Source organism: Acomys russatus, chromosome 2 (genome assembly GCF_903995435.1).
Source record: "Acomys russatus chromosome 2, mAcoRus1.1, whole genome shotgun sequence".
NCBI lineage: Eukaryota > Metazoa > Chordata > Mammalia > Rodentia > Muridae > Acomys > Acomys russatus.
This window is the reverse complement of record NC_067138.1, coordinates 103456399-103469945: the sequence shown is the minus strand read 5'-3', so window position 1 is coordinate 103469945 and position 13547 is coordinate 103456399. Positions and strand designations below refer to the sequence as shown.

The 13547-nt window shown below is 43.8% G+C and overlaps 1 protein-coding gene across 1 annotated transcript in view; it reads left to right on the top strand.

Moving 5' to 3' along the window:
• Positions 1-12996, top strand: part of Tm2d1 (TM2 domain containing 1) — a 38656-nt gene extending 25660 nt beyond the window's left edge. Inside the window, exon 6 of the mRNA XM_051164495.1 lies at positions 12869-12996. Within this exon, the coding sequence (XP_051020452.1) occupies positions 12869-12979 (111 nt within the window). The 3' untranslated portion in view covers positions 12980-12996. The remainder of the gene's footprint in view (positions 1-12868) is intronic.
• The last annotated feature ends 551 nt before the right edge of the window (positions 12997-13547 follow it).

Here is a 13547-nt window from a genome sequence, read left to right as displayed (position 1 = left end):
CTTGCAGAGACAAACATTAGAACATTAATAAAGTTCAAGTAAAATAAGCTTTTCAGATGCAGTAGAATACTTAACAAAGTTGCCAAAATTCTCTTACCTAAGTGGACAGTTCAAAAGCAATACTTACATTCAGTAATGCTGAGCAACCATCACTGTATCCACCTACAAAACTTTTCTGTCACCAATAAAGAGTAATTACCAGCTTCCTCTCTGCATTTGGTGGCCTCTAGTTTCTCTGTCATCATGAACTGACCTAGATATTCTGTGTAGGTAGAATCAGACAACAGAGACAGTATTGGTCCTCTTTGCATCTGGCTTAGGATGTATCAGAACTTCATTCCTTTTAACTGTTGAACTGTATATATACAACATTTTTTTTTTTTTGGTGTGTATAATTTTATATGCCATCACACACACATACTCCACAATTTATTTAGGTATTTATCTGCTGCTTCTTGGGTTGTTTTTATTTTTTGGATGCCATGAATAATTCTGATATCCACATTTACACCCAAGTACCTAAGTATACATCTAGGGGAGGCAAACTCTCTGTCTGTGTCTCTCTCTGTCTTTGTGTCTCTCTCTCCCTCTCTCTCCTCTCTCCTCTCTCTCTCTCTCTCTCTCTCTCTCTCTCTCTCTCTCTCTCTCTCTCTCTCTCTCTCTCTCTCTCTCTCTCTCTCTCTCTCTCTCTCTCTCTCTCTCTCTCTCTCTCTCTCTCTCTCTGTCTCTCTGTGTGTGTGTGTGTGTGTATCTGTGTGTTTTCTCTAATGTGGAACTACCGATTGAAAATGTTGGGCACGTGTTCTGGCACTGACTTATATCCAGTCCCAAAGGTACACTCTTATATAAAACTATGTCTTGTTTTAAAAGGATGCACTACACTAAATCAAGAGTTAACAGACTGAGTGAAATGATATCTAGACCATATGGTCAGTTTCTGCAAATTAACAGTAACAAAAAACGGTAACCTAGTAGAAGAGCATAATAAACCAACAGGCAATTGGCAGAATAGTTTATTCACTAACTAGTAAGCAAATAAGGACATCTCCTGCGCATGTTCTCAAAAAACTCATATCCCTGTTTGAGCGTGCACAAAGATGTCCACGGTAGCCCTGTTTGTAGATCTGCCCACTAATCGGGACAGTAGTTGTAACAGTGCGGACCCAAACATGTACACAGGAATGTGAAAATGTCTTAAAGTCAGTTTACGGTCACAGTAACTTTAGCCAGATCTGGTGGCTCAGGCCTGTAATCTTGGCTACTTGGGATCCTGAGGCAGGAAGATGGCAAGGTTCAGGCCTGCCTGGGCTCAAGTGAATCCACTTGGTCTGTGTCAGTTAATGAAACCCTGTGTCAAAGTAAAGTGAAAGCCTGGAGAGACTGCTTAGCCTGACGAGTGTGCAGGAGTCCCTGATTCAGTCACCCTGGAACACAAACAAATAAGTGAAAAAGAATAACGAATTTTTAGCTATGAAGATTTATATCACAGTGCTACCAGATAAAATTTCAAGCAGTATTTAAATGTTTATTTTTATTTTATGTTTATGAGTGTTCTGCTTGCATACATGTCTGTGTACCAGATGCATTCCTGTGCCCACAGAGGCCAGAAGAGGGAGTCGAATCCCATGGATAAGCCACTGTTTGGGGAGCTAGAAATTGAACCTGGACCCTCTGGAAGAGCAGCCACTGCTCTTAACCTCTGAGCTATCTCTATGGCCCCACTCTTAGATAAATCTAAAGTAGATATTTATTCAAAGAATCACATTTCTAACAATAAGTACAGATCCAAATCACATGGCAGCTCACTTTGTGTGTGTAGGTATCTGTGAATAGGATGGTGGGGGGTGGGTATGAGTATATGCTCGGGCGGGATGGTGGGGGGCGGTTTGAATGTATACTCGGGTGGGATGGTGGGGGGTGGGTATGAGTGTATGCTCGGGTGGGATGGTGGGGGGCGGTTTGAGTGTATGCTCGGGCGGGATGGTGGGGGGCGGTTTGAGTGTATGCTCGGGCGGGATGGTGGGGGGCGAGTTGAGTGTATGCTCGGGCGGGATGGTGGGGGGTGAGTATGAGTGTATGCTCGGGCGGGATGGTGGGGGGCGGTTTGAGTGTATGCTAGGGCGGAATAGTGGGGAGCAGTTTGAGTGTATGCTCGGGTGGGATGGTGGGGGGTGGGTATGAGTGTATGCTCGGGCGGGATGGTGGGGGGCGGTTTGAGTGTATGCTCGGGCGGGATGGTGGGGGGTGGGTATGAGTGTATGCTCGGGCGGGATGGTGGGGGGTGGGTATGAGTGTATGCTCGGGCGGGATGGTGGGGGGTGGGTATGAGTGTATGCTCGGGCGGGGTGTTGTCAAGAATTAGACCAAGGGCATCAGGGATAAAGAGCAAGAGGTTCCCTCCAGCGCACCTCCATTTCCATGGCCAGGCCAAGAGAACCTGGGAGTGTTATTTCTTTTTTTTTTTTTATTAATTTATTCTTGTTACATCTCAATGTTTATCCCATCCCTTGTATCCTCCCATTCCTCCCCCCCCCCCCACATTTTCCCATTATTCCCCTCCCCTATGACTGTTCCTGAGGGGGATTACGTCCCCCTATATATTCTCATAGGGTATCAAGTCTCTTCTTGGCTACTTGCTGTCCTTCCTCTGAGTGCCACCAGGTCTCCCCCTCCAGGGGACATGGTCAAATGTGAGGCACCAGAGTATGTGAGAAAGTCGTATCACACTCTCCACTCAACTGTGGAGAATATTCTGACCATTGGCTAGATCTGGGAAGGGGTTTAAAGTTTACCTCCTGTATTGTCCTTGGCTGGTGCCTTAGTTTGAGCGGGACCCCTGGGCCCAATCTGCCTATCATATTGTTCTACTTGTAGATTTCTAGGACCCTCTGGATCCTTTTATTGCTGTTCTCCCATGCGTCTCTCATTTAGAGTCCCAATAGGATGCCTTCCCCTCTGTCCCAGTTTCCTGGTAAGTGAAGGCTTTCGTGGGACATGCCCCTTGGGCTAGTATGCAGATATAAGTGAGTATATACCATTTGATTCTTTCTGCTTCTGGGTTAACTCACTCATTATGATCATTTCTAGCTCAATCCATTTATCCACAAATTTCGGGAATTCCTTGTTTTTAATAGCTGAGTAGTATTCCATAGTGTATATGTACCACAGTTTCTTTATCCACTCTTCTACTGAGGGACACTTAGGCTGTTTCCATGTTTCTGGCTATTAGAATAAGGCTGCTATGAACATGGTTGAGCAAATTTTCTTGTTGTGTGCTGGAGCATCTTCTGGGTATATTCCAAGGAGTGGAATAGCTGGGTCTTGAGGAAGCCCTATTCCCATTTTTCTGAGATAGCACCAGATAGATTTCCAAAGTGGCTGTACTAGTTTGCATTCCCACCAGCAATGAAGGAGTGTTCCTCTCTCCCCACATCCTCGCCAGCATGTGGTGTCGCTTGAATTTTTGATCTTAGCCATTCTGATGGGTGTAAGATGGAATCTCAGAGTTGTTTTGATTTGCATTTCCCTGATGACTAAGGAGGTTGAGCATTTCTTTAAGTGTTTCTCAGCCATTTGATACTCCTCTGTTGAGAATTCTCTGTTTAGTTCCAAGCCCCATTCTCAATTGGGTTATTCGGTTTGGTGGTGTTTAATTTCTTGAGTTCTTTATATATTTTGGATATTAGACCTTTGTCAGATGTAGGGTTGGTGAAGATTTTTTCCCAGTCTGTAGGCTGTCGCTTTGTTCTCTTGACAGTGTCTCCTGCCTTACAGAAGCTTCTCAGCCTCATGAGGTCCCATTTATTAATGGTTGACATTAAGGCCTGGGCCGTTGGTGTTCTGTTCAGGAAGTTGTCCTCTGTCCAATATGTTCCAGGCTCTTTCCCACTTTTCTTCTAATGAGTTATGTCTCTGGTTTTAGTTGAGGTCTTTAATCCACTTGGATTTGAGTTTGTGCAAGGTGACAAATATGGGTCCAGTTTCATTTTTTACACATAGACCTCCAGTTAGACCAGCACCATTTGTTGAAGATGCTATCCTTTTTCCATTGAATGGATTTGGCTCCTTTGTCAAAAATCAAGTGACCATATGTGTGTGGATTCATATCTGGGTCTTCGATTCGATTCCACTGATCAACCAGCCTGTTGCTGTGCCAGTACCATGCTGTTTTAAGTACTATTGCTTTATAGTACAGTTTGAGATCAGGTATGGAGATTCCTCCGGAGCATCTTTTATTGTACAAGATTGTTTTAGCTATTCTGGGTTTTTTGTTTTTCCATATGAAGTTCAGAATTGAACTTTCAATGTCTTTAAAAAATTGTGTAGTTATTTTGATAGGGATTGCATTGAATCTGTAGATTGCTTTTGGTAGGATGGCCATTTTTACTATGTTAATTCTCCCGATCCATGAGCAAGGAAGATCACGCCATCTTCTCAGGTCATCTTCAATCTCTTTCTTCAGAGTTTTGAAATTTTTTTCATACAAATCCTTCACTTGCTTAGTTAGGGTAACTCCTAGATATTTTATATTGCTTGTGGCTAATGTGAAGGGTGTGGTTTTCCTAATTTCTTCCTCTGTAAGCTTGTCATTTGTGTATAGGAAGGCTACAGACTTTTTTGAGTTAATTTTGTATCCAGCCAATTTGCTGAAGGTGTTTATCAGCTTTAGGAGTTCTCTCGGTGGAGTTTTGAGGGTCACTTATGTACACTATCATATGCCGCAAAGAGGGATAATTTGACTTCCTCCTTTCCCATTTGGATACCCTTGATCTCCTTTTGTTGTCTATTCTGGCTAGAACTTCGAGTACTATATTGAAGAGATATGGAGAGAGTGGGCAGCCTTGCCTTGTTCCCGATTTTAGAGGAATTCCTTGAGTATCTCACCATTTACTTTGATTTTGGCTATTGGCTTGCTGTATATAGCCTTTATTATGTTGAGGAAATGCCTTGTATCCCCGATCTCTCTAAAACTTTAAACATGAATGGGTGTTGAATTTTATCAAATGCTTTTCTCTGCATCCAAGGAGATGATCATGTGGTTTTTTATTTTCAGTTTGTTTATATGATGATTACATTGATGGATTTCCGTATATTAAACCATCCCTGCATGCCTGGAATGAAGCCTACTTGGTCATGATGAATGGATATCTTTGATGTGCTCCTGTATTCGTTTTGCAGTATTTATTTAGTATTTTTTTGCATCTATGTTCATAAGAGAAATTGGTCTGAAATTCTCTTTCTTTGTTGAGTCTTTGTGAGGTTTAGGTATCAATGAGACTATGGCCTCATAGAATGAAGTTGGTAATTTTCCATCCATTTCTATCTTTTGGAGTAGCTTGAAGAGTATCGTATTAGCTCGCCCTTAAAAGGCTGGTAGAATTCTGCACGAAACCATCTGGCCCTGGGCTTTTTTTGGTTGGAAGACCATCGATGATTGCTTCTATTTCTGTAGGGGAAATGGGACTATTTAATCTGTTTATCTGTTCTTCACTCAACTTTGGCAAGTGAACTTGATCAAGAAAATCGTCCATTTCCCTTAGATTTTCAAATTTTGTGGCGTATATGCCTTCAAAGTAGGATCTTATGATTCTTTGAATTTCTTCAGTGTCTGTTGTTATGTCTCCCTTTTCATTTCTGATTTTGTTCATTTCATACTGTCTCTCTGCCTTTTAGTTAGTTTGGCTAATGGTCTGTCTATCTTGTTGATTTTCTCAAAGAACCAGCTTTTGGTTTTGTTGATTCTTGGACTGTTTTCTTAGTTTCTAATTGTTAATTTCAGCCCTGAGTTTGATAATTTCCAGGCGTCTACTCCTCTTGGGTGTTTCTGCTTCTTTTTTTTCTAGGGCTTCCAGTTGTGTTGTTAAGATGCTTATGTGCGATGTTTCCAATTTCTTTTTAAAGGCACTTAGTGCTATGAATTTTCCTCTTAGCACTGCTTTCAATGTATCCCACAAATTTGGGTATGTTGTTTCATCATTTTCATTGAATTTCAGAAACTCCTTGATTTCTTTCTTTATTTCTTCCCTGACCCAGGTCATTTAGCAGAGAGTTGTTTAGTTTCCACAAACGTGTAGGCTTTTTGTTATTTCTGTTGTTGAATTGCAGCCTAAGAGCATGGTGATCTGAAAGGATACAAGGTATTATTTCAATCCTCTTGTATCTGTTGAGGCTTGCTTTGTGACCTACGATGTGATCAATTTTGGAGAAGGTTCCATGGGGTGCAGAGAAGAAGGTGTATTCTTTCTTGTTTGGTGAAAGGTTCTATAGATATCTGTTAGATCCATTTGACCCATGGCATTGGTTAATGAGTTTATTTCTCGGCTTAGTTTCTGTTTCAATGACTTATCCTTCAGTGAGAGTGGGGTGTTGAAGTCTCCCACTATATTGTGTGGGGATCGATGTGTGGTTTAAGCTTTTTTAGGAGATCTTTTACATATGTGGGTGCCCTTGTATTGGGAGCATAGATGTTCAGAATTGTGATGTCATCTTGGTTCTTACCTTTGATGAGTTGAAGTGTCCTTCCTCATCCCTTTTGATTAATTTTTTGAAAGTCTATTTTGTTCGATACTAAAATGGCTACACCTGCTTGCTTCTTGTGACCATTTGCTTGGAATATTTTTTTCCAACCTTTTACCCTGAGGTAATGCCTTTCATTATGGGTGAGATGTGTTTCTTGGATGCAGAAGAATGTTGGGTCTTGTTTATGTACCCATTCGGTTAGTCTGTGTCTTTTTTATTGGAGAATTGAGGCCATTGATGTTGAGAGATATTAATGACCAGTGACTGTTAAGAGTCTTAATTTTGATGTTGTTTTCCAGTCGAGCGTTTGTGTAGTTGTGTTTTGCCATGGGATAGTTATCTATTTCCTGGGTAGTTTTGGTTTGTAGCTTGACCCTTTGGGATGGAGTTTTCCTTCTAGTACCTTCTGTAAAGCTGGGTTTGTGGATAGGTACTGTTTGAATTTGTTTTTGTCATGGAATATTTGTGTTTCTCTCCATCAATGGTTATTGATAATTTTGCTGGGTAAAGTAGTCTGGCCTGGCATCTGTGTTCTCTAGGGTTTGCAGGATCTCTGTCCAGGCCCTTCTGGCTTTTATGGTCTCTGCTGAGAAGTCAGGTGTAATTCTGATAGGTTTACCATTAAATGTTATTTGGCCCTTTTCCCTTGCAGCTTTTAATATTTTTTCTTTGTTCTGCATGTTTTGTGTTTTGATTATTGTGGCGGGCAGTTTTTCTTTTCTGGTCAATTCATTTGGTGTTCTGTAGGCCTCTTGTATGTTTTATAGGCATCTCTTTCTTAGATTGGGGAAATTTTCTTCTATGATTTGTTGAGAATAGTTTCTGGGCCCTGGAGTCTGATGTCTTCTCTTTCTTCAATGCCTATTATCCGCAAATTTCTTCTTTTCATGGTGTCCTTAATTTCTTGGATGTTTTGTGTCAGGAGTTTTCCAGATTTGGCATTTTCTTTAATGGTTGATTCAATATCTGTGATTGTATCTTCTAGCCCTGAGATTCGTTCTTCCATCTCTTGGATTCTGTTAGAAAGCTCACCTCTGTGTTGCTTGCCTTCTTCTCTGAGGTCTCACGTTCTCGTTTTTCTTCTGTCTGTGTGTTTATCATTGAATCCATTTTCATTTTCAGATCTTGAACTGATTTTTTGATTTCTTTCATCTGATTTTTTGTATATTCCTGAGTTTCTTCCATTGCCTCTTTATAGGTCTTCAGAGCTTGAACCGTTTTAGTTATCTCTTTCATCTGGTTGTTTGCATTTTCCTGCAATTTTCCAGTTCCACTCTATGTGCTTCTTTTATGTCTCTCACCTGTTGTCTGCGTCTTCCTGCATTTGATTACGAATTTATTTGTTTCCTCCATTATCATCCTCATTACTAAGGATTTGAGGTCATTTTCTTGTATTTCCGTTGTATTTGAGTTTCTCTGGGTGGTTTTCTTTGGGATAGCTGGAAACTGGAGACGCCATGTTGTTTTGGGGTTTTTTGCGTATGCTTTTTCGTTGTCCTTTAGACATCTTGCCGTCTTTGTTTTTGTTGGGTAGCTTCCAGAGTTGAATGGAGGGTGTCTGACGATAGATTCACTTGTTTTCTTACGATTTCCCTAGGCTGCGAGCTCAAAGCTTCACTGGTGTGGATGTTAGGAGGTTAGCCCTGTTGTTCTGGTCTCTCACAGCCAGTGATCCTCAGTCCCCCTCTGCTGTGGATCCTGCAATTGTTCTGGGTCTCTGAATGAGCGTTGGGTCAGGCCAAGGTATCCACAGCCTGTGTTCCCTGCCAAGTCCAGCCAGGAGCACTGGGACCGAACCACGGCAGAACTCAGCTAGATTCTCAGGGCCAGAACCGTCTGCCAAGCTCAGCAGGATTTTGGGCCCAAAATGCACACAGGGCCCAGCCAGAATTTTTGGGCTGGGACTACGCACCAAGCTCCACTAGGGCCTTTTGGCCCAAAGTGCGTGCTGTGGTCAGTTATTGACTCAGGGCCCGAACTGACCACCAATCTCAGCCAGGAATTCTGGATTCAAACTGTACACTGTGTCCAACCAGAGTCTTAGAGCTGGTGGAACCGAGCTCTGTCCAGCCTGTGCACAGCAGGAGAACTGCGGCTGCTCTGAGTTAGCGCCAGTGTGGAACAAGTGCTCCGCCCGGACTGTGTCCCCGCAGGGGAGCTGCCGCTGAGCTGAGGTGGTGCCTAGGATGGAACCGAGCACGTCACCAAGCCTGCGCCACAGCAGGAGAACTGGCGGCTGCTCTGAGTTAGCGCCAGTGGTGGGACAAGTGCTCCGCCCGGACTGTGTCCCCGCAGGGGAGCTGCCGCTGAGCTGAGGTGGTGCCTAGGATGGAACCGAGCACGTCACCATGCCTGCGCCACAGCAGGAGAACTGCGGCTGCTCTGAGTTAGCGCCAGTGGTGGAACAAGTGCTCCGCCCAGACTGTGTCCCCGCAGGGGAGCTGCCGCTGAGCTGAGGTGGTGCCTAGGATGGAACCGAGCACGTCACCACGCCTGCGCCACAGAAACTGCGGCTGCTCTGAGTTAGCGCCAGTAGTGGAACAAGTGCTCCGCCCGGACTGTGTCCCCGCAGGGGAGCTGCCGCTGAGCTGAGGTGGTGCCTAGGATGGAACCGAGCACGTCACCAAGCCTGCGCCACAGCAGGAGAACTGCGGCTGCTCTGAGTTAGCGCCTGTGGTGAAACCAAGTGCTCCGCCCAGACTGTGTCACCGCAGGGGAGCTGCCGCTGAGCTGAGGTAGTGCCTAGTGTGGAGCAGCGAGCTCAACTAAGCCTGCGCCACAGCAGGGGAGCTGTGGCCGGAGCTGAGTTAGTGCCTCAGGCAGAATTGCTTGCTGGGCCGGGCCAATACCCGGGACTCTGGGGCCGAACTGTCCGCCGAGTCCAGTCTGGGTCCAAAGGCTCCACGCGACCCAAATCCTGCCCCGAGTCCCCTCTCCCGCAGCAATTCCCACCAGCCACCACACCAATCGCCTCCACCAGAAGGCTATGAGCTGCAAACCTCAGCCGCCACTGCTGGTGCCGCTGGTGCTGCCGCCTCTGCCGCTGCCGCTCCGATCAGAGAAAAACCACACTCCTCCCGTGTGCAGGGGCACGCAGGTCCTCCGCACCCTGGTCCCTCCGAACCGTGGAGCACTCCTGCTGCCGTGATGTTCGGACCTCGGTGTTCCTGGCTCAGAAATCTGTGCAATTCCCTGAATTGTTCACTGGAGCCTCCAAACGCGGTCCACACTGCTCGCCGCCATCTTGGATCCCGGGGAGTGTTATTTCTAAGCCTAGCAAATTAAAGATCTTGCTATGGGATGTCATCTTGGTTTACTGTGTGGATTATCCAGTGTGATAACTGGCTAGTGGATGCCAGTTGACTGCAGAAGCTTGCAGCTTCAGTCTCCCAGAACTATAAGTGTCTGCCACCCGACAGCCTTTGTAGTCATCTGTGACAGCAGCTTTAGGAAATTGCTAGGTTTGAGTTTTGTGGCTTTAGGGCTTTGTACTTAGGAGACATAGTAAGATTATTGTAGAAAACTCTTAATTTAAATCTTTTAGTTCAATTTTTTTTTTTTTTACATTTGTATGTGTGTGCATGTTTGTGTGTGCAGGCAAATATCATGGCATTTGTGTAGAGGTTAGAGGACAACTCTGTGCATTTGGATCTCCTAAGATTGAACTTAGGCCTTCTGGCTAGACAGAAAATATCTTTATCCACTGAGACATCTCATGGACCCAAAAGTGCTCCTTAGAGTGTGTTGGTCCTCTTGTTCGCTTGCTTGTATGACAAGGAACTTTGAAGAACTGACATTAATAGCTTAAAGAAAAGTAAATGCTATAATATGGTTGCTAAGTTACACACAACATTGAACTACATTCATGTAAACTGTTGTGAGTGCAGGGAAGGGAAAGGGGACCTATACTTCGCGTTTTCTGTAAGTTAGTGGCTTACATCATGTTGTAAACCTTCTGCGCTTAAAACGAGTTGCAGATGAGCTTATTAGAAATGTATGATATTAAAAAGTCATCCAACCATCTATCACCTTATTTCTAACTTTTGTGTATTTTTCTTCAATGAGTAAATGCAATTATCAGGAAAAATAGTACAGGAAGAGAAATCTAATAGAACAAAAGGCTCAGCTCCGGTCTGATCACACACTCCAGTAGGAGGTGTTTTTACAGGGTGATTTGGCCCCTTTCCACCAGCTTCACTTCACTTCTTTGTTTTCTTAATAAAGTCTCAGAATATGCTACCTTCTAGTTACCCATTCTGCTCTTACCTTAATGTCCCTCGTAATCCCTCCTGACCCTAGCCACAGAAATGTCACAGATACATTAATTTTTACTTAAATTTATACATAGCATCCATAAATGTCAGACAAGTTAACTTAATCTTACGGAATGAAGCCAGCATGCATAGCGGCAGCTGACTTACATCACAGCTGCCTGTGTACACATTAGTTGAATCCAACAGAGGAATCTCCCTGTTGGCAGAGATGATGACTCAGTCACTGTTTCATGAAGATTGTTTGGCGTCTTCCTGAAATAGTGTAGGAATTACGTATTTGTTGAGTTGAGTTTTTGTTTTGATGAGATGGGTTCTCATGGTGTAGCCCAGGCTGGCCCAAATTCTTGAGTTCAGGCAGTTCAGTTCCTGTGTTTTCTTGCCTCGGTCCCCACCCCGGGTATCTGAGACTACAGCTGCATACACTGCATCCAGCCTTTTAAGTTTGTGAGGCTGCATAAACTATTTTTATATATTTAAACTAAAGGGTTTTGTTTTTATCTTTTAGATATATTTATTTTATGTGTATGAGTGTTTTTCCAGCACATATGTATGTGCACCACATGTGTTCCTGTTGGTCACCAAGGTCAGAAGAGGGTGTCAGACCCCTGAGAACTGGAGTTAAGTGGTTGTGAACCACCGTGTAGGTGCTGGGACCCCAAGCCAGGGCCTCCGCGAGAGCAGCAACTGCTTTTAACTGCTGTGTCATCTCTTCAGCCCTGGTTGTTTATTTTTATGAGACAGTCCTGTTGTGTAGCTCAGGCTGGCCTTGAACTTATGGCAATCGCCCTGTCTCTGTTGTCTCTAAGTGCTAGGATGACAGTTTTACATTACAACTTCCAGCACTTCTCATTTTTAAAGGAGAACTGCTCATGGCAGCTTTCTTCAATCTTATTGTATAACCCTTAGAAGAATATTTTTAAGTCTGTACCCTCTGCATATTTTTAAATTGACATTTAAGTTTTCCATCATAAATTTAAATAGTTGCATGGGATGTAATTTTAAATATTGACATGTTTAAATAAAACTGTTACATCAATTTTAAAATGTATCCAACAGACTATAAATACCACAAAAATTTAAATGTCATCTACTTTATAAAGAAAGGAATAAACTCTTCACAAACTTTAATGATTTTGTTTTTGCTTAAAATATGAAATGCTTTTATGTAAAGGTTCTAGAAAATGAGATATTTGTAACTGGCTTGCCGGCTAACACAACCTTGATTGGGAGACATGTTGGCTGGGTGTTTGGAATGAACCCAGCCCTGCACACCATGGGCCAGGCTGTTGGATTGTTTTCCCACATGAAAACTTGCCCACTATCCCGGGACCAGTAGACTCTAATAAGCTCAGAAACGTCCTTAAAATGTGATACCCCTTTAGACACAACAGCCAACCCTGACATACTGACAGAAACTCGGGGAAGCTCCCTTCAGGGAAGTGACTTACCACAGAACGCTGCATCCTGTGAGGTCCCTCAGCAGCCCATCTTTTATGCCAACAGTCTGGTCTCAAGGGCTTCTATAAGTTGCACGTGGAGATGCAGGCTCTCATTTCTCTATCTGTAAAATGAGCACCAGCACTCTCAGCGTTTGAGACGTAAAAGTGCGTCATGAAGCAGTTGCCACACCATCCTCGCTGCCACCACGCCTGTCCTGATGCGCTAGTGCCGTGACAGTGTGTGGACACCTGGTTACTGCACGTGAGACCATTTCACAGGCCCCATGGGAGCTGTAGGGGAGTGCTGAGGAAGCATCAGGGCATCCCAGCCCTGTGTTTGGAACTGAGGCCGCTTCACGTTGGGACTTTAGACATGAACATCCATGGCCGCCCACGCTGGGGAGGCCAGAGCAAGGGGTGAGGAAGTCCAACTACAGCCTAGTCTCCCAGCGCTTCTCTTTGTCCCATGTGCTTCTCCCTGTCGGTTTACATGTCCCCTACTTTTTTTTTTTTTTTTTTTTTAAGACTTGGGTTTTGGGGGGACGGGTACTGAAATTGTTTTATTGCTTACTAATAAAAAGTAAACTCAGATATCCTTTGTAAAAAGAATAACTTTTAAGTTTTTATCTTTTCTAGATTGTCGGACCTTCAGATGGAAGTAGTTACATTATAGACTATTATGGAGCCCGACTTACAAGACTCAGCATTACTAATGAAACATTCAGAAAAACACAATTCTACCCATAAGTGTTGAAGAAGGAGGAACAGTAAGTGATACGCGTCTCCCTGTAATTTTGTGTTTCTGTGGGCGTATGAGAAGAGGAACCACAGGAGGATTGGAGAGGTCATTTAGCATTCTACGCCTCTCACTTTCCTTTATCAGAAACAGCAGGTCCGTGTGCGTGCGTGTGTGTGTGTGTGTGTGTGTGTGTGTGTGTGTGTGTGTGTCTCCCCAGTCCACTGAAAACATTCTTTTGCTGCTCAGGCTCTCACAGTTTCCTATATAGAGTCTTTCTTTCCCGGGAATATGGTTTTTACAAGGAGAAAAACAACTATAAAAACACTGTATGATGGTTATGGCGAGGTGTGCTGTGTGCTTCTGTGTGAAGCGTGTTCTGTTGTCCATCTCTCTGGCCAAGATAGTCTTTTCTTTGATTCTTAATTTGGTTTTGAGAAGTCTTTTTTTTTTTTTTTTTTAACCTTTTTTAAGACACCTTTGACAATTTTGTACATGTATCTGACATGCTCTGGCTGCTCCCCTCCACCTCCTCCCCTCCCCTCCCCTCCTCTTCTTAGCCACTTCCCTGCCAGACTG